Source organism: Hesperophylax consimilis, chromosome 15 (assembly GCF_061612785.1).
Source record: "Hesperophylax consimilis isolate HC1 chromosome 15, BYU_Hcon_1.0, whole genome shotgun sequence".
NCBI classification, from domain to species: domain Eukaryota; kingdom Metazoa; phylum Arthropoda; class Insecta; order Trichoptera; family Limnephilidae; genus Hesperophylax; species Hesperophylax consimilis.
Window position 1 is genome coordinate 10,536,615 of NC_142850.1, and position 24,184 is coordinate 10,560,798.

At 31.2% G+C, this 24,184-nt stretch overlaps 1 protein-coding gene across 1 annotated transcript in view; it reads right to left on the minus strand.

Annotated features, from left to right (window-relative positions):
- The window catches only part of LOC149417288 (glutamine synthetase 2, cytoplasmic-like), a 29,801-nt gene extending 9,092 nt beyond the window's left edge, over nucleotides 1–20,709 (minus strand). Inside the window, exons 1-3 of the mRNA XM_089640189.1 lie at nucleotides 20,554–20,709; nucleotides 15,824–16,017; nucleotides 3,742–3,903 (exon numbers count right to left, since the gene is read on the minus strand). Of these exons, the coding sequence (XP_089496315.1) occupies nucleotides 3,742–3,903; nucleotides 15,824–16,010 (349 nt within the window). The 5' untranslated portion in view covers nucleotides 16,011–16,017; nucleotides 20,554–20,709. The remainder of the gene's footprint in view (nucleotides 1–3,741; nucleotides 3,904–15,823; nucleotides 16,018–20,553) is intronic.
- Nucleotides 20,710–24,184: the final 3,475 nt, after the last annotated feature.

The window sequence follows — 24,184 nt, forward strand, 5'->3', positions numbered from 1 at the left end:
CCGTCTGAAATTGTACAAATTATATCAAAAATGCGAGGTGGTTCTGCTCCGGGATTTGACGGTCTCGCTGTAAAAACACTAAAAATCATTAAAAATTATATTTCTACACCAATCTCTCATATTATAAACAATAGCTTTAAGACAGGAGTTTTCCCGAGCACGTATAAGAAAACCATAATCTCTCCAATATTTAAGTCCGGTAGCCCGGAGGACATTTCTAATTATAGACCCATTTCACTCTTATCTAATATATCGAAAATTTTTGAAAAAATTGTTAAAAAAAGACTAACTGCTTTCTTAAAAAAAAAACTCGATTATAAATGAAAATCAATTCGGTTTCACAGAGGGAAAAAGTACCCAAGATGCCATTGCAAAAATTTCATCTAGTATTCAGAGTGCCCTGGACAAATCAAATAAATGTATAGGAATTTTTATTGACTTAAAGAAAGCATTTGACAGCATTTCCCATGAAAGACTTATATTAAAATTAAAAGAAAATGGCATTGACCACTTAGCTCTTAAATGGATAGAAAGCTACTTAACAGAGAGACCTCAAATTGTAAAATTAAACCAAACCTTTAGTACACCACTAACAAGTACATTTGGCATTCCTCAAGGCACGGTCCTTGGACCATTACTATTTCTAATGTATGTAAATGACAGTTTCCAACAGAAAATCAAAGGTGAATTAATCTCTTATGCTGATGATACTGTTTTATTAATAAAAGGTCAAACATGGGAACTAGTTAACAAACTTGCAAATGAATGTATTAATATCTTAAAATCATGGTTTGATAATAACCTACTCACACTTAATGCCAAAAAAACAACATATGTATTATTTTCACTACAAAAAATACCTAAACACAAAGTAAATATCATAATCCATGATGAAAATTGTGACAATGTCAACTGTAAACTACTTAATCCTATTTGTACTGTAATCAACTCTTCTTCTGAAATTAAATATCTTGGTGTGATCATCGATGAAAATTTGAAATGGAAAAGCCATATTACGGAGTTAGTAAAGAGAATAAGGAAATGTATATATATATTTGTTAGGTTAAGAAATATTTTAAATGTGAAAATACTAAAAAATGTATATTATGCTCTTGTCCACTCCCTGCTTATTTACGGAATCATAGGTTGGGGAGGATCTTATAAAAACAACCTAAACTCAGTAAAAGTCTCGCAAAAAATTATTATAAAGGTAATACTTAAAAAAAACTCTACTTTCCCAACAAAATTGCTTTTTAAAATGTTTCCAGTACCAAATATTGATGATATATTTAAGCAAACTTCAATTATAAAAATGTGTAAAGAAAAAAATAACACAGAATATCAAGAATTTTACAAACTGATGAGAAATGGAAATCAATTTATTACGCCAATCTTTAAAACAACTCAAATGCAAAACCATTATATTTACCAAGCCATAAAAAACTACAATAATCTCCCTTCCGAATTGCGCTGTATTACGAACCAACAAGAACAAATCAATAAAATCAAACTTTTTTTCAAAAAAAACTTATATTAAAAAAATATATGGATATATTATATTTATATTTTACACATAACATTGAATCACTGAAGTAAGAATCGTGGCTCCCTTATCAGGCACAAGAGCTCCTCTTTTCTGATAAGGTATACATGACCAATTATGTACCTAAATATTATATTTTGCAAAAAAATGTATGTATTTGTAACTATGATCTATATTAAAATAATAAAAAAAAAAAAAATAAAAAAATAACATATACCAAACAGAACTCGGTTAACTCTTGGCGGAGCGTTATGCCTGAATTACACCGGCCGAGTTCTCGGCTGAGAGAGCCGGGCGCTCGACATATCTGAACAGTACAGTCAGTATTCAGTATTACAGCGGAGGAGTAATTTGTGGATAGAAAAAAAACCAATGAATCGGTCGAGTAATTACCCCTTCCACCCGCATACTCGACTTGGCGATTAACTCGCCCTTCACTCGGTCAATGCGATCAGCCAAGTCAGTCGATGAAAGAAATAAAATGAAAATTTAGAATTTTTTAAGAGATTTGACGTTATTTTTTGTTATACAATTGCAATAGTTTGTTTTTTTTTCATATTTGGCAACACAATGGCAACAACACTATAAACTAATCTCTGAACTGACTCGGTCACTGTCTCTTCTACTTGTGATCACCTCTACTCTCAAACAAATTGCTCAGCTGTGTAATAAAACAAATGATTTAGCCAAGCACTTTTCATGTGTAATTCGGCCTTAAGACGAGTGATACCGAGCCTAGAGGAGGTGGGTTTAAATCGTATAAACAAAACCTAAAAAGTTGCAGTTGGATTTGGTGAAGTAGATAGTTTAAGATTAATGTCGAATAATTACATTAAAACATTGAATTGCGTTAACTGTACTGAGTTATTTATTGTTTTCAATTTTATTTTGTAGAACTAGATTTTAATTTTTGTTTTTTTTTTAATAATATTGTTGTAAAATTTACAAAAAACAGTTTATTTATAAATTTATTAGTTAATTTCAACAAGTTCTGCTGTGTAAATATAATTATTACGCGTGAAAGTAGTTTTGCCCTCTGAAGGCGTTATGAAACTGCGGTGAAGCAACTTACTTACTGAATTAGGTACTGGTTTACAAGCAAATCTTTTTAAAGATTACATGTTTGAATCTTAATCGGGCAACTCAGGACAGTGGCAATTCAACACACTCTTAAGTCATGATTAGTGACCAAAAAAGCTAGTTTAAGAAGGTTATGTAAAGATATAGGTTATGTACATGATCGTTTTTTTCCATTACTTATAATGATTTATAAAAGTGTGTTGAATTGCCACTGTCTTGATATAAAAACGTTTAAATACATAGTATCGAAAGCAAAAAAAAAAGTTCGAAATTGTTTTCTTAGTATCCTTTCACCCCACAAATGCCCGAAGATACTGCGAGCGTCGCGACGCTTATCAATGGCGTTTAATTTAGACCATCTTATAATTAAAAAAAAATTATACCATCTACCACCACTAGACGAGCAAGGATTTCTTTTAATTACTTTACCTGTACTTTTATATTTTCATTTCCTCTTCTCATACTAAATTCTCTTCTCGTAATATTTCAAAGCTTGACACGTATTTCATTCAAACATATCAAATGTAGATTTCCTTCAAGCTACAAAATTAAAACTTTACAGGAGTCGATAAAAAAACATGTTTAACGATTTGTAAAACTAAATAATAATCGTAACTAGATATCCGCTTTCATGTTTTATATAAAATTGGTTATTTTTTCAAGAATTTGATGCTAAATATTGCAATTCTATTGTATAATAATGAGATATTTACGGGTAATTTTAAATACAGTTTTTTCTAAATAACCTTAAAAAATGGTAAGCATAAATTTAATTTTAAGTATTAAAAATGCTTAAATCAGCAATAGTTACTTTGCCACGCTATACTTTGAATACCATTGTATATTAAACCACGACTGAAAAGTCACATCCCCAAAAAACGTAGCTTAAAGGGTTTTACCAAAACCATGCCAATATTCGTCTATGGGTCTTGACCTTCGAAATCAGATGTAAATAGAACTTTCCTCTTATTTTGTACGTCAAGTGTGCGAAATTTCAAAATGAAGTACAAGATACTGCTTTAAGCGGTGAGAAAAAGAACAATCATCTAAGTGTAGATTTGTATTAAAGACAAAGTCACAGACAGTCTTCTTTATATGCCTACATGGATTTATTTTACCTGTCGGCTCGTAATTGTGTTTGTAGGTGTCACACATTACGAGAAGATTGTTTCCTCTGCGGAACGGATCCTTGTAGATAGCCTGCGGGAAGAGCAAGATATCTGAATTTTCTCCGGTGGCCTGGCCTGTGGAGCTACCATCGTAGTTCCATTCGGGAAGTTCTGAAAACAAAAATTACATAAAATTATGAGAATTTCAAATAAAAAGGTGCTTTATAGCTTCATTCGATGTCATAAAACAGTGATAGAGGAAAATGTAAAGGTAGAAAAATAAAATATTTGGAAAATGCATTTCGGGAATATTTTCAAAGGGTTAAAAATTAGCATTTAGGACAAGAGAAATGAACATTAAAAACAACGAGTTCTGCGAACTGATATTTTAGTTAAAATGTTCGTCTTTGACAAGGCTTAAGGAAAAGAGAGTCCTAATATTCAGATCTGGTCACCAAACACTGCCAAAGCCGTTTCACCAAACCGTGTCAGTCGGATAGTTCGTATCTCAGTAGAAAATAACTGATATCTTTTTATTATATCTGAACATAGATATATTTCTAAAACAAAAGATTTTTTTAATTCGTTTAAATACTAAATTTGACAGTTTTAATTGCTGTATATTTTAGATAGGCGTGGATTACGCTTACATAATCTGAATCAGAGTTATAAAGATTGTCCACAAATTACTGGATTGAACACCAAATTACACATTTTCCATTTAAAACTTAACATAAGGCTGGCCGCATACATACGTTTTCCGTATTCGATTTCCGAATTCGTTTTCCGTATTCGGAATTCCGTGAGACTAGCGCAAACGTTCGTTTTTCTTCATTCGGAATGTATAAACGTCAGTACCAGTGTTGCCAACAAGGGCGATATATCGCCATTTAGGCTACCCAGAGCGAGAATCGGCGCCGAAAATCAATTTTAAACATGTCCCGAAATCCTCTAGCCATCCCCCCCCCCATGAAATTTATTTTTCTGGGGACAAATTTTATATTTTCTTGAAATTCTCTAGCCACCCTCCCCATGAATTTTTTTTATTTTCTGGGGACAAATTTTATTTTTTTTGAAATTCTCTAGCCACCCCCCCCCCACGAAATTTTTATTTTCACGTAAAAACATCAATTTTAAACATGTCCACCTAACAGCAAATTCGGCTACTTTACGCTACCTTATGTATGAGAAACGGCGATATTAGGTCAAGATCCGTTGGCAACACTGAATTACGAACGGAAATTTCCGTACGTTTGCATCGGCACAAACAAACTGTATGCAATAGCTGCGTTCCACATGACGTCATTAGGTTTTTTCCATTCGGTTTTTCCGAACTCGCCGGCTCGCATTCGGAACGTGCGTAAGGAATTTGTTCCGTTCGGAACTAAAACGAACGTGTGCGGCAGTTAATGTATTTTCTACTGATTCCGTGCATTCGGATGTCCGAATACGGAAAACGAATTCGGAAATCGAATACGAAAAACGTATGTATGCGGCCAGCCTGAATACTTTCAATAGAAAACTCGTATGTCGCGTTCATTGCGAAATTTGTGTTCATGCCAGATATGATACGCTCTTTGGACAGGAACAACTCCCTTAGCTAATTTTTTATTTCAAACGATCCATTAATGCAGGTAGATAATGAAATACCGACATATGCGATTAGAGCAATCAAATATTTTTTGATTAATTTTCAAACTTTAATGCCACAAAATTACTCTATTCAGATGAATGGCTTATATCCGTATTTGGTGAACATTCCTTAATTTAACCCTAATCAGTATACTATGCATCAAATTATTGCAGGTGTTTTATTTATTAATTATTTCTTGATTATGATGCCATACTTCAACAACTTCCTCGATGAGTGGTTATGGTTAACATTTTACCAAGTTAGTGGACATCTTCAATTTGTGTTTAAACAAATATAAAATGTTTTTAATGAAGCAATTCAGTTATGTACAATAAATAATGTAAATTTCTTAATGTTTTCATATAAAAGACCCGAAAAAGGGCGTTAATAAATAAATAAATTACTAATGCATTATTTGAGCATATTCAGTCATAGGAACATCCATTTATTTTTCTCTATTCTCTTTTCATTAGCTATGTAGGTAAATAATATTTATGTTAAAATTATAAATGGTAGTATAGACAGTCCTGATTTACTTAACCTCTGAACATTACATACCAGAGAGTGCGAATCTTCGGTTAGTTTTACACCCGAACTGCTGTTGACTACAAGAAAGTGTCAAAATATTGAGTGGTTCTCGTTGTTCTCACATTTGGCATACATCGCGCATACGCATCATTATTGCAAGATCGCGTTCTCCGAAAATACTGATGAAACGAACGCAGTATTACCCCGCTACACGTCATCTGATTTGTAGTTAATTAATTTGTACATTTAGCTGCGATAGCTGCCATCAATCAAGACAAAGACACTGTTTGTCAGTACACTTAAAAATATAATATATATTGTGGGTATGCAAATAATCATAAATTCCATTTATTGCATATTTATATAAACAAGCATCAACAAAATAAATAAATAAATGGATGATTGTGAAAAGAAATATTGACCTTATGTCAATGGCCGTATTCAATGACTCAAAAGAAAGTCCGAGAAGAAATGTAAGTAATTATTCAAAAGTTTGGAAAAATTCCTGTCGTCAACAGGTAAATATCAAAAATACAATTTGTGTACGTGCTCTGAGACACGTTTAATTATATTTGTATTCTTTTGTACCAACATATAAATTAAAATTAAATTTTTATTTATTTTTAAATATAAATGGTGGGCGATATCGGCATTTTATAAAACGACATATTTCGGAAACTTGCGATATTCTCTATCGGTAATCATATCTGGACATAATAATGGCAATATTAAGCTCGCACTAAGTGTGTTTAACCTTCAGTTCTGAGAATAATAAGCACTTAGACTAAGTACCCAGAACCATCTAAAACGTACTTAAAGACCAATAAATAGAACTTGAATATTTTGAACAAAAACTATTTTTTAAATACTTTACCAGTATACAAAAACCAAAACGGTTTTAGATATGTATCACTTTGTAAAAAAAAATTTGTGTTTATTGCGAAATTGGCATAAATACTTATATTATATTGATGATCTAGTTTTCTTAGAATAAAAATGCTGGCAGTAATTCAGAAAATTTCGGCAACAACAGTTAACGAAAAAGATTGCTTAATACGATAAATCAGACGCTGAATTAAAACGAGATACCGAGAATTATTGCTCAACAAAAAAAATCTTGGGGACATTCTTGTAAAAGTAACTTAAATTACCTTCAATCATTTCGAAATTCTATAGATAAATTACTAAAAATATTTTTTCGCAGAGACGTAACATTTCATTGTTATATCGAAACATAAATATTTTGCCTGTGCAGGCCTTACTATGGGACAAAATATTGATTCAGCATATATCTGACTCTGAATATAAAAATGGAACATGAACACAACACTAGGTTCACAAAGAATGAAGGCATGCTTGTTACCAAATACAACAATAAACACGGACAGTGAACCCTAGAATATAACGTTCCCAAAATGTTCAACATGTTGCCAGGTAACATAAAAAATTGTAAATTCCCAGATAAATTCAGATATATGCTGAAAACATGGTTCACAAGTAGAAATACTTTATACTTATCATTACTATCAATCAAAAGTTGTAATTTATTAGCATGTAGATTTAGTGTTATTTTAGACGGTTTTCCAACAATAATAATCTGAATATCTAATAAGTAGCAACAACTTATGTATACTTTGTAATCAGTAATAATATTATGTTTACCGATTCACACTGTAATCGAACATATACATCTAGTTGACAAACTGCTTAATTGTGGATTAACGGGAAGAAATTTTAAAGAACAGTAAAAAAAATATTTTAAAAACATATTTCTCTTGATAAATAACAAAAATCAAGATCTTTTCAAAGTCAAACAGTTGAACAAAGAGATATTATACATTTTTTAAATCATTTTTATATATATATATACATATATATATACATTTTATTGCAAAGTTATTTTGTGTTTGTATATTGGAGTGGCGGATTATCTCAGTATCGTCCTTTTGAGAGAGAGAGCGCCATTGAGAATCACAATACCAGATCTAAATAGATAGGTATTTTTTAACCTTGCCACTGTCTTACTGTCTCCAGACAATTGGGAACAGTTGGGGCATATTACAATTAAGCAATAAATTCAATAAAATAATAAAAATAAAAAATAAGAAAAAGTGAAAAAAAAAATATTAGCTATTTATACCAATGAAAACCGAGAAAACGTGAAGAAGCTAAGTAAACACTAATCATTTACCCTGGAGTAAACAGAGCGAATGTTACTGTGACAGTTTAACATGGGTATAAATCCATACAAATAAATGGCTAAACTACGTGTTTACCGCTGAACGCTCAGCAATGTTGGTGACATCGAAATATTACATTAGTCAAATTATGACACGTTACAGCGGTCGCTTAATTCGATTTTCAAAAACGTATTTTTATAATGGCTGTTATTTGTCATTTTGATTAATACCTATATACGTATGTTCATTGACTAAATAAGACTATATTATTTTATTTATAATATACAGTCATATATTAACTTTCACTGTTTGATGTTATTATTGATCGTGATGTAAGCGGAACATTTATATTGAGAATACAGTAAAAAAATATCAAAAAATCAAAAAAAATATCTTAAAATTTGAAAGATAGTGTCACCAAAACCATCAATCTTTCAAGCTTATGTAAGAGGGAGAAAATACATTAGCAAAACTCATTTTTCTCCGTGCGGAAATTCTGTGTTTCATTATTATAACAAAACATGATTTGCGTATTGCACCCCGAAATATTCAAAGTGCCCCTCAAATGCGGTGAGACGTGCGCCACTTGTTGAGAAATATCAGAAATATGTTTTTCGTCTAATGTTTTATAGGTACTATTTACAAAGTGGCGATAAAATTAAATTTGTAATTAGGAAGGATAAAATATAACATCTAAAATAATAGAATAAGAGGTCGTGGACACTCGAGGAAGACACGGCACAATCAAATACTCAAATCGTGTCATGTCAAGAGGCAAGAGGCGATATAATAGAAGGGCTGATATAAGACTATTTGACGTGTTTACTGCGTTTCTCAACTTTTCTCTACTTTCCATAAATATAGCGTGTATTATATATATATATATATATATACATGTAAACCTTCCGGAAGAAATTTTTTAAATGACAATGAAAACCCTATCGAAATCCGTAGCGTAGTTTCGGAGAACTAAGCACCAACAGACAGTCGCGGATACCAAGTTTGTTTTATAATATTTAGAGATAATTTATGCGTGCAAATAAATCTAGAAGTTGTACGGTAAATTATAGGGAGTTTACATCTCCCGAAAATAACTACAACATTATTTTTACCTACATTCTTGTGAGACTGGTATCATTGTAAACCTGCGTGCGTTAACTCGGGGGCAAATAATATTATTCTGTCTCCAGCAGTCTAGCCGATTGGTTAGCCCCAAATCTCCTCTAGCGTACGCGATTTACTTGTTTATAAAATTATTGTAAGTGATTTTTGTTAAAATAAAAAACTAAATTGGAATTATCCGAATTCTCATTATTTCACACTGAGATTAATCACGCAACCTTGGATTCTGCGGATTGGAGAACCGCAGAATCATTTAGCCAACAACCCATTTAAACTGGCGATGATAACAATCCTCCAAAGAGTGAATGCTAAATCATAAATATGATGTACATTATTTCAACCTACAGGAGAATGGCGTGAAGACTATTCAGTTATGATAATTAATCGATTACCAATTATAAATATAAACAACAGTATTATGTAGGGTAATTAAAGCAGTTAACATTCACTTTGTTGTGTTTTTATTGTTTTGAAAATGTAAGTGTGAAATGCTATTGTGATAACGTAAGTGGGTCATCCGAGAGTTCCGTTGTTTTTATGACTGTGCGGCCGGTCGGAACGAGTCACAGACCTTTATAACTTCTATTTTCATCTGAAAACACATGTTTCACCACATAGATGTCATTATAGGCGTGCTGAGCAATGAGGCCGTCTCCTACAGCTACAGTAAAATCTCATATTTTTCAGATGTATCATATTATCTAGAGCGTGTTGAGAACATAATCAATTTTTTGGAAAATACACAAAAGTACCGAAGTTAAAAGAAATCAAAATGTTGATATTTACAACCGGCCGAAAATCTTGTGACATCATAGTACATGCGCGACGGTACTACTGTACTGCTCTCTGAATTACGAATTGTACTGTATCGCATCTCGTGTGACGTCACGAGATACCAGTGCATACGCGTTACCCAATTTCACTTTGTTTCATTTGGATTTATTAGTATTATCTTCTTCTTCAATGAAATATAACTAACTACTAACCATCACGCCGTTTCCCCGCAGGGGTAGGCAGAGAGGACGGACTACCAAAAAAAAAAACTCGGTCTTGGCACACAGTCCTTGCCTCATTCACATTCATACTTCGTCTCATACATAGTCTTCTATTATTCTGACTCTTGACATGGCCCGACTCAAGTATCTGATTCACTTGGTCGTGTCATGTCTTCCTCGGGCGTCCCCGACTTCTGCTACCGTTCACATTTGCATCGTATATTCTCCTTACACTTCTTTCTTTGCTCATTCGCTCTACATGCCCAAACCATCTAATCGCCCCTTTCTTGATCTTACTCATTACGCTTACATTAGCCTTGTACTCTATTGTGGACTACTGAACAATTTTTACTAGCGCCAACTGCGTTCAGTCCTCCATTTATGGGGTTACCTGCATTTACCCTTCGTTCAATATTTCTGTCAGCCATCCCATCATTCGTAAACATATTTCCTTGATACACAAACTCATCCACCTGTTCCAAGTATTCTTCATTCTTAACTATATTGCACACTGTTTCCGTACTCTCTCTTTCAAACACTATGACTTTAGAATTACTTACATTCATCATTAACTCATTCTTCAAACACACTTCGTTCATCCTAGACAAGAGAGACTGTATATTAGTGTATATCTTCCATTTTGTTAGCAATCAGCACCGCATCATCAGCATACAACAGGCAACATACTCTCAGATCACTGAACATTATTTTTTATTATAATTGAGAAAAAGAAACTAACTAATAGTAAAACGCCACACAACCATCTTTGCTACACCCCTTGCTTGATCCACATTTATACGTTTTTAGAGTGATCTCAGGGATTCTTTTTTGTTACTCCGATTCTTGATATAAAACATCTAAAGTGCTCATTCAATTGTCATCAAGTCATGTTTTCCTGATGCCTCCCTTGATCCACCCGTCAAAGATTTCTCCCCGAATCCTTTCTCCGCTTGTCTTCTCTAAGCATCCAAATCTATTGGTGTTCCTTTTTTAATCTTAACCAATACTCTTTCATCGCCATTGAAGTAATGTTATTTTAAAAATGGTTAAATATGAGTTTTATGGAAATATGCCTTAGGAATATCATTTTTTGTCGGACGAGTTCAAAACTAATGTTACTGCCACTGCAATAATAAAACATATTATTTAATAAACTCATTAAAAGATGCATCTGCAACAAAAATCAATAAACAGAGAGCCCAAACCAAAAAAATTATATCGGTGAAAACTTTTATCAGTTGATAAACAACCGTGTTTATGAAAACCTTACTAATTGAAACGTTAAATATAAAATAAAAACTGACATAAAATAGTTATTGAAAAGATACATAAGATATACATATATTTCTTGACCAGCTAAGGCGATACCATAAGTAGCAATGCAAAATCATGTGTTTTTGGTTTGAAAATTTGGTCGCCTAGAAATGTTTCAGATCCTTTAATTAAATACTGCGAGTAGAATACATCTTGGCCTTTGAAATAATCCAGTATTTTTTAGATAAGTCTTTTTATAAGCCCAGAAAAAATAATGCAAAGGCCTATGAAAACTGCTTTAAAGTTCAAAATCTCCTACTTATGAACCCATTTTCGGTTATGATTTTATTGTATAATGTAGCAAATAAAGTTATTTATAAAATGATCGAAAAAAAAAATATATTTATGGCTGAACATCCACAAAATAAAATAAAAGGCACTTTTTGGCCATGTTTTTTTCTTGCATAAATCAAAACAGGCGGATGGTGTTAAGCGGGAACTTAAACCTTATTGCCATCTACGTAAGGGTTATTATTGATAGCGGCTCAATTTAAAATATTAAACGACGTAGTGCATCGCCTTAAAAATTATCTTTTGTACTTGAAATAATAATAATTTCGGAAATTTTCTAATGTTGTTTCTAAATGTTCTAAATGAAAAATATAATAAATAAAATTAAATTGCCAACATAAAAAAAGTTGAAAAAAAAATTAACACGTTTTTAATCAAAACATCGAAAAATTTTATAGAATAAAAAATTAAAAGAACACAGTCCCTTTTTCAAGATTACTGTCACTTCACGTTTTATCTCGTTCATACAATAAAAAAGATTAAATATTAAAATTATAATTCCCATAAAATATCCAAAAAATCAGACATTGTGTCATAATAATAGGTAGATTTTTTTAAAACTTTGTTCACCTACACATGCATAAGGCATTTATGTTATTAAACAATATCACTTTTGTAAATACTTTCAGTTTCACAAACTCTACAATTAAAATATCCCATAATTTTTCACGGGTCTGCGCTAGTTTGAAATGAGAATAGAGAGACCACCCAATCGCAGAGGACAAACTATTGTTGGAACAACACTCAGTCAATTGGACCACATGAGAAGACCACAGGAGAGATGATAAATTTAGAAGATTCGGAAGGCTTCATTAGCAGACACGGCCCAAAACGAAATAAAAGATTTCCCGAGTGATACTCTTAGTATCCTTCTTGGTGAAAGACCACCATTCAGAAGCAAAACGTTACTTGAAATAGCTTTAGCCGTTTGGTGACCTGATATCTTAGTATCAAGGTACATTTCAAACTCCTCCTCCACCATCTCCTTTCTTTATTCACCTCATTCAGCGTCACAAAATAGCTACCACTCTGTTCGTGTACCTAAATGCGTGTGGTAAAACAACATACACATTAGCAGTACCAACGAGTTTTAACAAGAATCAACGCCATTTGCAAAATTTCGTTGCTCTATTGTGGCACGGCACAGACTTAATCACTTGACACCTCAAAATCTCAAATGCAGATCAGATGCCAAGGTTCACTACTCTAGTCGGCCTAAACGTAGTATTCGACACAACTTTTGAATACGAAAGCGCCCCGCGGTTCTATCGTTTATCTCGTTCATAGACAAATCATTTTTTTAATGTTTATCATTTGTTTTTATCATGCATGGTCAACATTTTAAATAAGAATTTTCTAGAAACATTAGAGTGTTTCTTGTTTGCCACATTTTATCTTATTTTTTTTAAACAATAACAAGTCTAGAAATAATTGTAACGTCATTGCAAAATAACATAAAAAAAATAAATGATTCCAAAGAAATTATTGCATGCACAACAAGCGTGCCCTAAATACGTAAACAATGGATGACTGTACAATAAATTATGAGTATGATTGTATCTTATGCCATTGTCACAAAGCAAAATAACGCTTCAAGGACGTCCGAAAAGAACGATATTATTTGTTATACCAGCAGAATTTCATGTCAACAACAGGTAAACATCACAAATATATTTGGTGTAAAACACAGCACCGGGCATTGGGTATGTTTTGTGATGATACAAAACATTTTGTGTAAAACACAGCATCGGGCATTAGGTGTGTTTTGTGATGATACAAAACATTTTGTGTAAAACACAGCATCGGGCATTAGGTGTGTTTTGTGATGATACAAAACATTTTGTGTTAAACACAGCATCGAGCATTAGGTGTGTTTTGTGATGATACAAAACATGCGACTTTTTCATCATTTTACAAAAAAATATATTGACGTCAACAGCTGGTATGAATGATAATAAAATAATGATGTGAATTTTTGTTTGTTTATTTGTTCACATTCTTGTTCTCAGTATTAAACAACTAATTCTTGCTTCACAACAGCTGTTGCGTGTCTAGTATAATTATTGGGGAAAAAACATGTTTACATTAATAATCTTGTCATTCATTCATGTACATATTAACTAAATTAATTCTGATAATGCAAGATAAAAATGTATAAATTGATTTCCGCTGTCAAGCACCGGATGGAGCATGTCACTTTTAATCGACACGAATACATTAATATTACTGATATACTCAATTGCAACATCATTCTTAGAATTAAACCAAATCTATCAATATTTTTTTTCAATTCTATTCGGCATAAGACAAGAACGATTTTTGCAACACCATGTATACAAATAACAAACAATAAACAATAAACCAACAATCAGTTTACAACTTAGCTATGGCAATTTCTGTTTACCTAACAAAATTGAAACTCAAACGCAATAATATTATTGTAACAGCTACAAAAAAATTTTTAACAATTTTTTTACAGTTGTGCCATCTCTTGGACCGGGTAGTAGCAATATTTAAGGTTTTATTGGTTTTATTGAGAATTTAATCATCCTCCTAGAGAACTGGCTCTTAAACTGCTGATAACTTATAAATTTCATTTTAATACTTAAAAAAATGGTTGAATGAGGATTGAACCTTTCTGCCCATAGAATGGAGTCAATAGAACTAATTGCAAAATCTTAGTTTAATATTACCGAAATTTATGTCGTTTATGAACTCTTGTACATTCTTAAATGTGTACAATATTATCCAATTTCAGACAAATGCATGTAATCGCGCGTGTGTGTGTGCATGATAGCCAACAAAAGTAGAATGCATTGTCATCGACAAGGAGTTTATCTGCCAAGTTTCAGCTCGAAAAAATCTCGGAAATTGGGTTAATCTTAATTTCCAAGATTCTATTTCATTCGTTCATTCATTAATACATTTATTCAGTCAATCAAGACAACAAAACCGAAAATCGATAAGAGGTATATTAACAATATAAACTTATCAAGTATTGTTCCGGTCTAAAATAACAATGATTCTGAATAGCAGTTAGAAAACCATTAAAAATATCATTTTATCGAAGGAAGCAAACACTTTGTGATGTGACATTATATATCAAATGAAAAATACACTTTGTAAAACACCACTTTTATTTTGAATTAATATTAACAGCCAACCAGGTTTCGCTTAGCTCCAGCTTCATCAGGGACTCATCATCAACTGAGTTGATATAATAAGCCCTGATGAAGCTTCATCTTCATCTTCAACTTCAAGATGAAGCTTGAGCTAAGCGAAACCTGGTTGGCTGTTAATATTAATTCAAAATAAAAGTGGTGTTTTACAAAGTGTATTTTTCATTTAATATAAAAAATATCAATCAATCGATAAAAAAATATACCATGCTTATGTCAATTATAACAATATTTTAAAGACTAACCTAAAACCACAATGAATAGGTACCTACTCAATCGCAACACCATTCTTACTTTTTGATAGAAAATATGTGTGCACCAATCAATTCAAGTATTTATTTTTAAATACTGACCTAAAACTCAATTTCAACACTAGCGTGTCAAAAGTTGGTTGTGTTCATTTGCAAAAAAAGCAAAAAATCTATTTCAATAGTAAGCTATTAGAGATTGTGTAAAATAATCATGAATCACTACCATTTCACTGAATTAAACACTTCACTAATAATATTTGTTTATTGTCGCAATTCATAACAAAATTATCGTTACGCGTTAAAACAATAGTAAATAACACCATGAATGTAAATAAATAATTTCGTAAACATTTATTAAAAATAACTCAAAGAAAATAAACTGAATTGCAAAATTAAAAACCAACAATTGCTGTTCTGATTCAATGACACAATTATATCCAACCTTAATATTATTATATCGTTTCACTTGCATATTCTCACTTCAATATTACGTTTATCAACTTGCAAACTACTTATTTAACAAGTGTTACCTATGCCCATTACCAAAACATATTTCTAAACAAACTACACTTGTAAATAAAATAACATAAAGTCTTACCTTTAGCGGTCTTCGGGTAAAAGTCCAGAGTTCTATCCTTGCACCTCACGTTCTCACCCGTTCCATCTATCCATATATAGGTCACTTGAATCTTCCCATCGGGAATCGGAAGATCCACATACTTAGTCAGAATGGTTTTATTCACCGATATATTCGGAGAATCCGAAAGGAAGCTTCCGCCCGACATGGCAGATCTGAAAGGTGAACTTATGAAATTACTTTTAACACTACTTTAGAATACTTTGAAACACCTTTTGGTATCTTAGACACAACACTGATTTGACAGGTCGGAGGATCGGTTGTTCGCTCACTGACAGCTTGATTGTATCTGTATTGTTTTTGTCCGGTTTCCAACTTGTGTCTGTGTAGGTCGTAGATATAGACTACACGGGAGGGGAGAATGTAATAAAAATAAAGACACAAGAAAACCGGTTCAGAAAACAAAAAGGAGAGAGCTCATTTTTAAATTTACACAATCTCTGTAACAGGTTACAGAGTTAAAGTTTACATGGTTAACGTTCATATTTCAAAAAATCAGGGCAATCATTCTTAAGTTTCTGAAGGTTTCTGTTAATAAATCTTAAGACAGTTTTACAAGAAGAGCAAAAATTATTTTAATGATTATAAGAATAAGTTATGGGAACGTATCATTTTTTTCACGCACTTTTTAAAGTAAACGAATTACTCTTAAATCAGTTACTATTTTTAGAACTCTGAGAAAATAAATGCTAATTTATTATTCAAATTCTTCGTCAACCATTGTGGGCTGATTAACAGTTAATAAAACTTTCTTTACTATAATGTTTGAAGCTTAACCTAAGTTTAACCGCTGTGAAGTCAATTTTCAAAGATCATATAAAAAATAACTACAGTATTTTAGACACATTATTAATAATGATTTCCCTGTATCTTTCTATGTCATTGGAGAAACACACTAAACACAAAATATCATAAGCGAACGAATAATAAATTTTGCTAAGTTAGTGCATTGTAAGCAATAGGAAAATGCAGCTTTTGAATGCATTTTATATATGAAATAAATCGATATTAACATGCATTCAACATCTTCTGAAAAATAATGTTTTCCGTGAATAAATTTCAAGTACTAAATTATACCTACTAAAGGCAAATAATTTGTTCAATATTTTTTAACGATTTATTGAGTAGAACTCTTGATAATGTTATTGAATAATATATATATATTTTTTTTAAATGCACACTTTTTAAATAATATATATATATTTTTTTTAAATGCACACTTTTTAAATGGGTCACTGAAAAATAGAGAACAAACTGTTTGGCGTCTTAGGTCTGTTTTACGGCTCATATCAGAGTAGTGTTGAAAGTTAAATAGTGCGTTGGCCTGTTATAAATGCGTAAAGTAATAAAAAAAATAAACTTGTCAATAACGATAAGAAATGTATATATTCACGTCACATTTCTTTACCTAGGTATTTGTTGGAGTCGATAAATTTTTTTGTTATTATATTTGAGGATAATATTTTTAACTTCTTCTTGTTCCAGGCAAATGATATTTTCAACTGTCGTAAAATGAACATATTTTTTTTCTAAAATATGTTTATGTTTAATCTGTTCTTTATAAAATGTAATGCAATGACCAATCTAGCGTATTCTCAGCGCATTTATTCTGGGTTACATTATTGCAACGTCAAATAATACTTTTACTGATCGTCGAATTTACACAAAATATTCTAGGAGGTAAATTACATATTATATGTCTGACGACTGTGAGGTCAATTACATATTATATGTCTGATGTCTACGACGTAAATCACATATTGTATGTCAGATGACTATGAGGTAAATTATATATTATGTGTCTGATGACTATGTAGTCTGTTCAGTATCTGAGGAAATTTCTAGAGATTTATATTTGTACTTCAGGCGTCTGGTTATATTGGTGTAGCCAGTTGGACCGACGCTTTTAGTGTTTGCTAAAAATAATATCGCCCAGATAAAAATCTGTTGACAGAACGGGCACGGGATAGAGATAGAGAAACCGAATTATACGTTCGGGTTATCGCGACAAAAGTATTCAATACACACGGATTTGTGATAAGGTAAGCTGAAATTATATTAATTATGTGTAATAATAACGCACTGATTCAACATAAAGAATAAAATTATGTAGATAAAAAAGTCTGACACATTTTTTGGGGAAGCTGTTCCATAATAAAATGCAAACATAAATATTGGAGATATTTTTTATTCCAAGGCCACAAAAAGTGAAAGAGTTTATAGATGAATATAAATTTCGTATTAAATGTGAACCGATCTTTAAAATATCTATTTCAAATATTACTTTTTAAATGTTATTTTATTAGAGTAAAAATGCCTATTTGAAATATAACTTTTTTAAATGTTATTTTATTATATAAGGAAATATAAATATATCCCTTTCTTTCTAAATATTAAACTATATAATGTTAACACACATAACAATAAACATAAGAATAGTACATAACATCTCATCGTAACAATTCGTTTGCTAAGGATCGAACAGGTTTTTCTTAGAGTTAATTATTCGATTCTCCGTTTTCAGGCTATCGGAAATGAGATGGTAAATATTTAAGCCTCATGAGGTATGCTTCTCCTACCACTTTCAATATTTATTGTATTAGTGTACAATTTATTATGTTTTATTGTCTACTGTCCGTGTACTTGTGTCGTTTTTATAAATGTTGTGTTCGTGTGTATATGTCCATTTAGTATTTTGCAGATTAAAAGCATATGTTATATTATCTACGATTTTCTAATTATCAATAAGTTAATTTTTTATTTATTTTATTTTATTTAATACAATGACATGTTACATTGTTTTGAAATTTACATAAAGTAGATATAATGAATCACCATACTAGGCGGCTGCCTGTTTCAAGGTGACCAATTGAGTGTAATTACTTTGTATGAAATATGAAATCCAGTGTAAACATATGAAATTAGTAACTATAGATGAAGCTAAAATTTTGGAAAAATTGTAATAAAAAGTAGAAGATAGAAATAAGAAAGGAGAAAGAAGTAAATTAGCATTAGATTGTAAATTACTTTGTATAGTTTTTTGGCTTATTACTGGATTGGTTAATTGTCTGATTTCTCTTATATTTTAAATAATAATTCGTGCTGTGTTACGAAAATCGTTGTTACCATCAATACTACTAATCATGAACCAATAAATCAGCAATATAATTATATTAGTTGCCACGTAGCTCTAAGACAATTCTATTAGGTAACACGAGTAACGAAATGTTAGTATACTTGGACAGTAGTATGGCTTTGTTGCGACCTATATAATAGATAGAATTGATCATCAACAAAAAACTCTTTAACAGGGAGGACCGATATCTCGAAATTTGTATAGTTTTTTCTGTCTCCATTTTCTAGGTCAATGCTCAAAATGTAATTTTCATTGTAAACTATTTACCTTCAAAATGTACGGTGTAAAAATAAGATTCAAATTGTTTGTTTGATTGATAAAAAATCTGAAAAAATAATGTCTACAAAACTTCTACTTTCAAATGCTTAGCTTGCTACAAGAACTGTATAGAAACATTATCAGTATCACATTTCCATCACTATGTGGATACGGATAAAATAGATTTTGTATGCGATGCATTTACGTAAATATCGGCGAAATGGTAATATTAATTTCTTATATTGAATAGGAAAAACGTATTCTATCGTCTACCAACACATTGCTGAACCCTACTTCTTAAAGTAGCACAGGTTATGTAGTTTTTTTTTATTTGTTTGTAATTTAGTTTCTTTTTAATTTTATGTCAGTAGAACAATTTTAATAAAATATTGTTAAGTTATTTTTATTTCATCAGTTTTACATTAGTACATATTTAAAAAACTTTTTGCATTATTTTCGATTGCACATTGTATTCTGTTTTTATAATCTATGTGAAAGTCCAGCTGGGCCGTATTATATTTTTATTTAAAAACATTAATAATTATAATTAAATAAATAAAAAGTAGAAAATTACCAAAAAAACCTGTATTGAAAAGGCTTTGTTAAGACACAAATAAAAATAAATATTTTTTGAAAAGGCGTATATCTATATTATTATCATAATACTTCGTTTAATGTTTAGAAGCTGAAAGTTTATTTAGAAACAAAACTATGGTGATTAAGGATTATTTTAATATCTTGGATTCTACATAACATTAGCAAACACGAACAAAGTATTGTTATTATTGCATGTAAAAAAGTGTGACGTACGTAAATTCAATCATCCCTGTTATTGAAAAATATCAATTAGTAAAATTTGCATCGTCTCCATTTGTTTAAATGCTTCTCTCTATAAATGAAAAATTATATGTATAGCCATTATGTTTTATAGATCTTTTTTTGCATATTCACAATTTACCAAAATCAACATAAATACTTATTTCGGTTGTCTGTGATGTGCGTGAAATCTGGTTCAATGAACTCAAATTTGCTACTGCTTAGAAGTTTGTCATGTGTCATTTTCAGTGAATTCAGAAAAGCGATAAAGTACCTACCTTTTTTTTATGAGAACATTATTTTCATTGAAATCCTAAAAATAGGAACTGATTTGCCGAAAATTCAAATTATCCCTAATTTTTTACCGGTCTGCGTTAGTTATATTACAATAATATTATATTAGTAGGTCCTACGGTAAAGAAAATAATATAAAGAGTTTAAAATCACAAATGCAAGCATCTATAATTGAAACACCACTCACCGTGTTTATTTACAAATCTCTTTAGGTCGGCAACCTCTCACACAACGAAATAGTATATACGGGAGAAGCTCTGAATGTATCACCGGTCTATATTTACTTGTTGGATATTATACAGTCTAGTCTGTAATAATACAACACACGTCCATACGCAAGAGTAGTAATAACAACTGTGTTGTGTGTTTGATGTAGAAGGGGGAACAACGCGTTGTTTCTGTAAGCGATGCAACAATACAATGACCGAATGATCGCTAGCTATATTCCGCACTGCTGAGATATTATTTAATTTAACACTTTCACTTCCAATGCCGTTTATTATTTTTTAATGTCATCGTAGTCATACTTATATTAGGTTTAGAAAAAGGCAAATACTCATATGATGAAATTGAACTAACTCTAAACCTTTCTCCTTTGGAAGTCCGTCGGGAAAGAAATGACCTCATTTGCTTCTTCAAAATTATAAATGGTATTATTGATTCACTTACTCTACTGCAACTCATTCCCTTCAATATCCCTTCGTAAAGACTCAGAAATAATGAATTGCTCTTCTTCAACCATCATTCGACAAATTATGGATATTATTCACCATTTTCTAGAATGTGTAGACTGGTCAACTAAAGTCAAAACCTTAATTTTTTTGGGATAAGTCTAAATGATTTTTGCCAGTCGCTAAACAAGGGACGGAATATTATAAGTGTCCTGTGGTTCTGACCCACGGCGTATTCTTGACTTGATTCGACTTGTCACTTTATTTTCTTATATTATATCTACTATATGTCTTTGCTTTCATGTACCCTTGTCTACTCCTATATTTTTCATTTTACTTTATACGTGTTATTATTTTGTAATTTTTACGATGTCCGTTATTAAATAAATAAATAAATACTTACGCAATTATTCAATCAAATGCTTACATTTTTTATGATTATTGAAGAAAACACATCGAATTTTTTTTTTCAAAAAATGTATTTATTTTAAATACAGAATATTATATAGTGTTAAGGGATGTACTTGACTTACTTAAACCAGTGATTACTGACACAATTTGCAGAAAAAATGTCAGAGTAATGTTGGTTCCAGTGACTTTTTTTATATGTGTTTTATTTAATTTTTTTACTCCAAACAATGTCAGAAATGTAAGCAAAGAACACCTTGTATTTAATTGATATATTACAGAGTAATTATAATTCACGTGTAGTATTTCAGATATATAATTTAAATTAAAGACCTTTTGTACCTATATTATATTAATTTAAAGATGTAACGCGTTTGAATTTCCTTCGAAACACCCGACCGCAGTTTCATCTTACCCCATTGTTGTCCTACGATACAGTATATCACTAAACAAGCAAGAATCATCTATTTAAAATTATTCAACTGCACCCCCGTAAAAAAGTGTGCTTATGTTTATGGGGGTGGGGGAGTTATTTATTTGGTTACTGAAGTATTTACTAATATTTTTTTAAAGCTTATAATTTTAACTCCAGGCATTTGCTAAACGGATCTCAACAATTGCTATCAAAATATTTAAACGATTAAATAAATGACCCATAAATGTTAAATTCAGCTCTGATACCATAATAGCATTGGATTTGTGGCAAGCGAACTTAAGATGGATACACAATATTGGTGGCTCAGCTGCTAAAAGCGAACAGTGGCCTTATATCTCCAGCACTGCAATAGGCCAAACTAGTTAAAAGCGAGTCATTGTGTTCCTAATTGCTGACAATACCATAGATCTCGAAGTGGTTCCGTGTTCGCTCTCCGTCTTCTCGTTAAATATCAAATTAAATTACGAGTGTTGTAAATACCTTTATAAACGTTCTTATTTAATTAATTAGCAAGCTTTGACACCCATATATTCTTTTATCGATATCAAATTTACAATCGCTCATTATATATATTTGCTAAATACCTTCCTTATACATTTTATTTAAGTGGGCTCTTCGGGGTGGCTTTAATAAAAATAGGTAGAAGATATCGAAATAAAATTCATTTCATGTTATGGTAACAAAGCTGCTTTTTTAAGTGTTGTGATTTATAGCTTAGATCTTTAATTCATAGAAATTGTAACAGGTACTTTTTCAAGAATTTGGTCTCTATTACGGATAGTCGTTAATCAAAGATACTCAAAATAATGTTGAGGAGTTCTGATAGTTATTAAGTTTCAAACGTTCTGGTTTAGTGAGAAAATTTACAATTGAATTGGCTGGTTTGGGGAAGCATTAGTTTTGACCTTGAATACAAAATCTACTCAAAAAAGAACAACTCTTATATTTTATTTCTAGAGCCCACAGCTCAATTGTTAATATTTGAATCTAAATGATGAAGCACAAATTTTGTTTTAAAGCAAAAACTCCCCAACGGTGAGTTTTGCAAAATTAAAATTACAGGGCGTCAATTTTTCGCAATTCCCAGGTCAACGCAACTATTTTAAGGTCACACTGCCATAATTAACTTTGAAGTACTCGTAACCATCATTTGACAGTTTCAAAAATATTAAAATACCATACGAATTTTTTGTTCCACATTTGTCATTATTTGCTTAGTAAGAAAAAATATTTAAAAAAAAATCATCTTAATTGTTACTAGGACGTAATTTCCACATGTACCGTGTCCAAAAACTGATAGTACAAGCGGGAAACTGGTGAATCTACATCACATATAAAACAAAAAAAAACTTGAATTTGAGCATTTTTTTAAATTTTATCTTCCATTTTTCGGCAATCAAAGGGTTAAAAAAACTTTTGGAATTGGGTTTACGCTTTGACGCATTGAGGCATTAAACAACTGATATTAACTCCCTTGCAAACGATTTTCTTCAAATTTGACCGAACTCGATTTACTCGCAAACGTAAGCTCCAATTAAACAAAAAATATGTGCCAAAAATTAGATTCCAAATGTGATCTAGAATAATCAGCTTCCCGCTTGCACTACGAGTTTCTGGACACCGTGTATATTATTATCATCGATTGTTCGTTTCCTATAAAAATCTTCTCATTTATTTGAATTATTTATTTGGAGTTTTATTCTACTGAAGCCTGATATTAATCTTAAAATATATGTTAAGCTTCAGTTGAACTGTATAAGGCAATGCACCACGTCGTGTAATATTTGGAATCGGTCCTCTAACAACAACACCCCTTATGCATATGGTTCGTTTCCTATAAAAATCTTCTCATTTATTTAAATTATTTATTTGAAGTTTTATTCTACTGAAGCTTGATATTAATCTTAAAATATATGTTAGCTTCAGGTGAACTGGATAAGGCAATGCACCACGTAGTGTAATTGTTGGAATCGGTTCTCTAACAACAACACCCCATATGTAGATGGCGATACGGTTTAAATTCCCGCGCAACACCAACCGCCTGTTATGATTTATGCCAGAAAAAAACATCTCCAAAAAGTGTATTTCATTTTATTTTACTTAAGTTTTAGTTTTAAGCACACATATAAAAGTTTTATGATAATTTTCAAAATAATCTAATTTGCCACATTATCTAATGAAACCGCAAAAAAAGACGAGATTTTTAACTTTAAACTTTAAAGCAATTTTCATAGGTGTGATGTTTAATTTTTTCTGGACTTACAAAAATGCTTAATTATTTTAAAGGCCAAGAGGTATTCTAC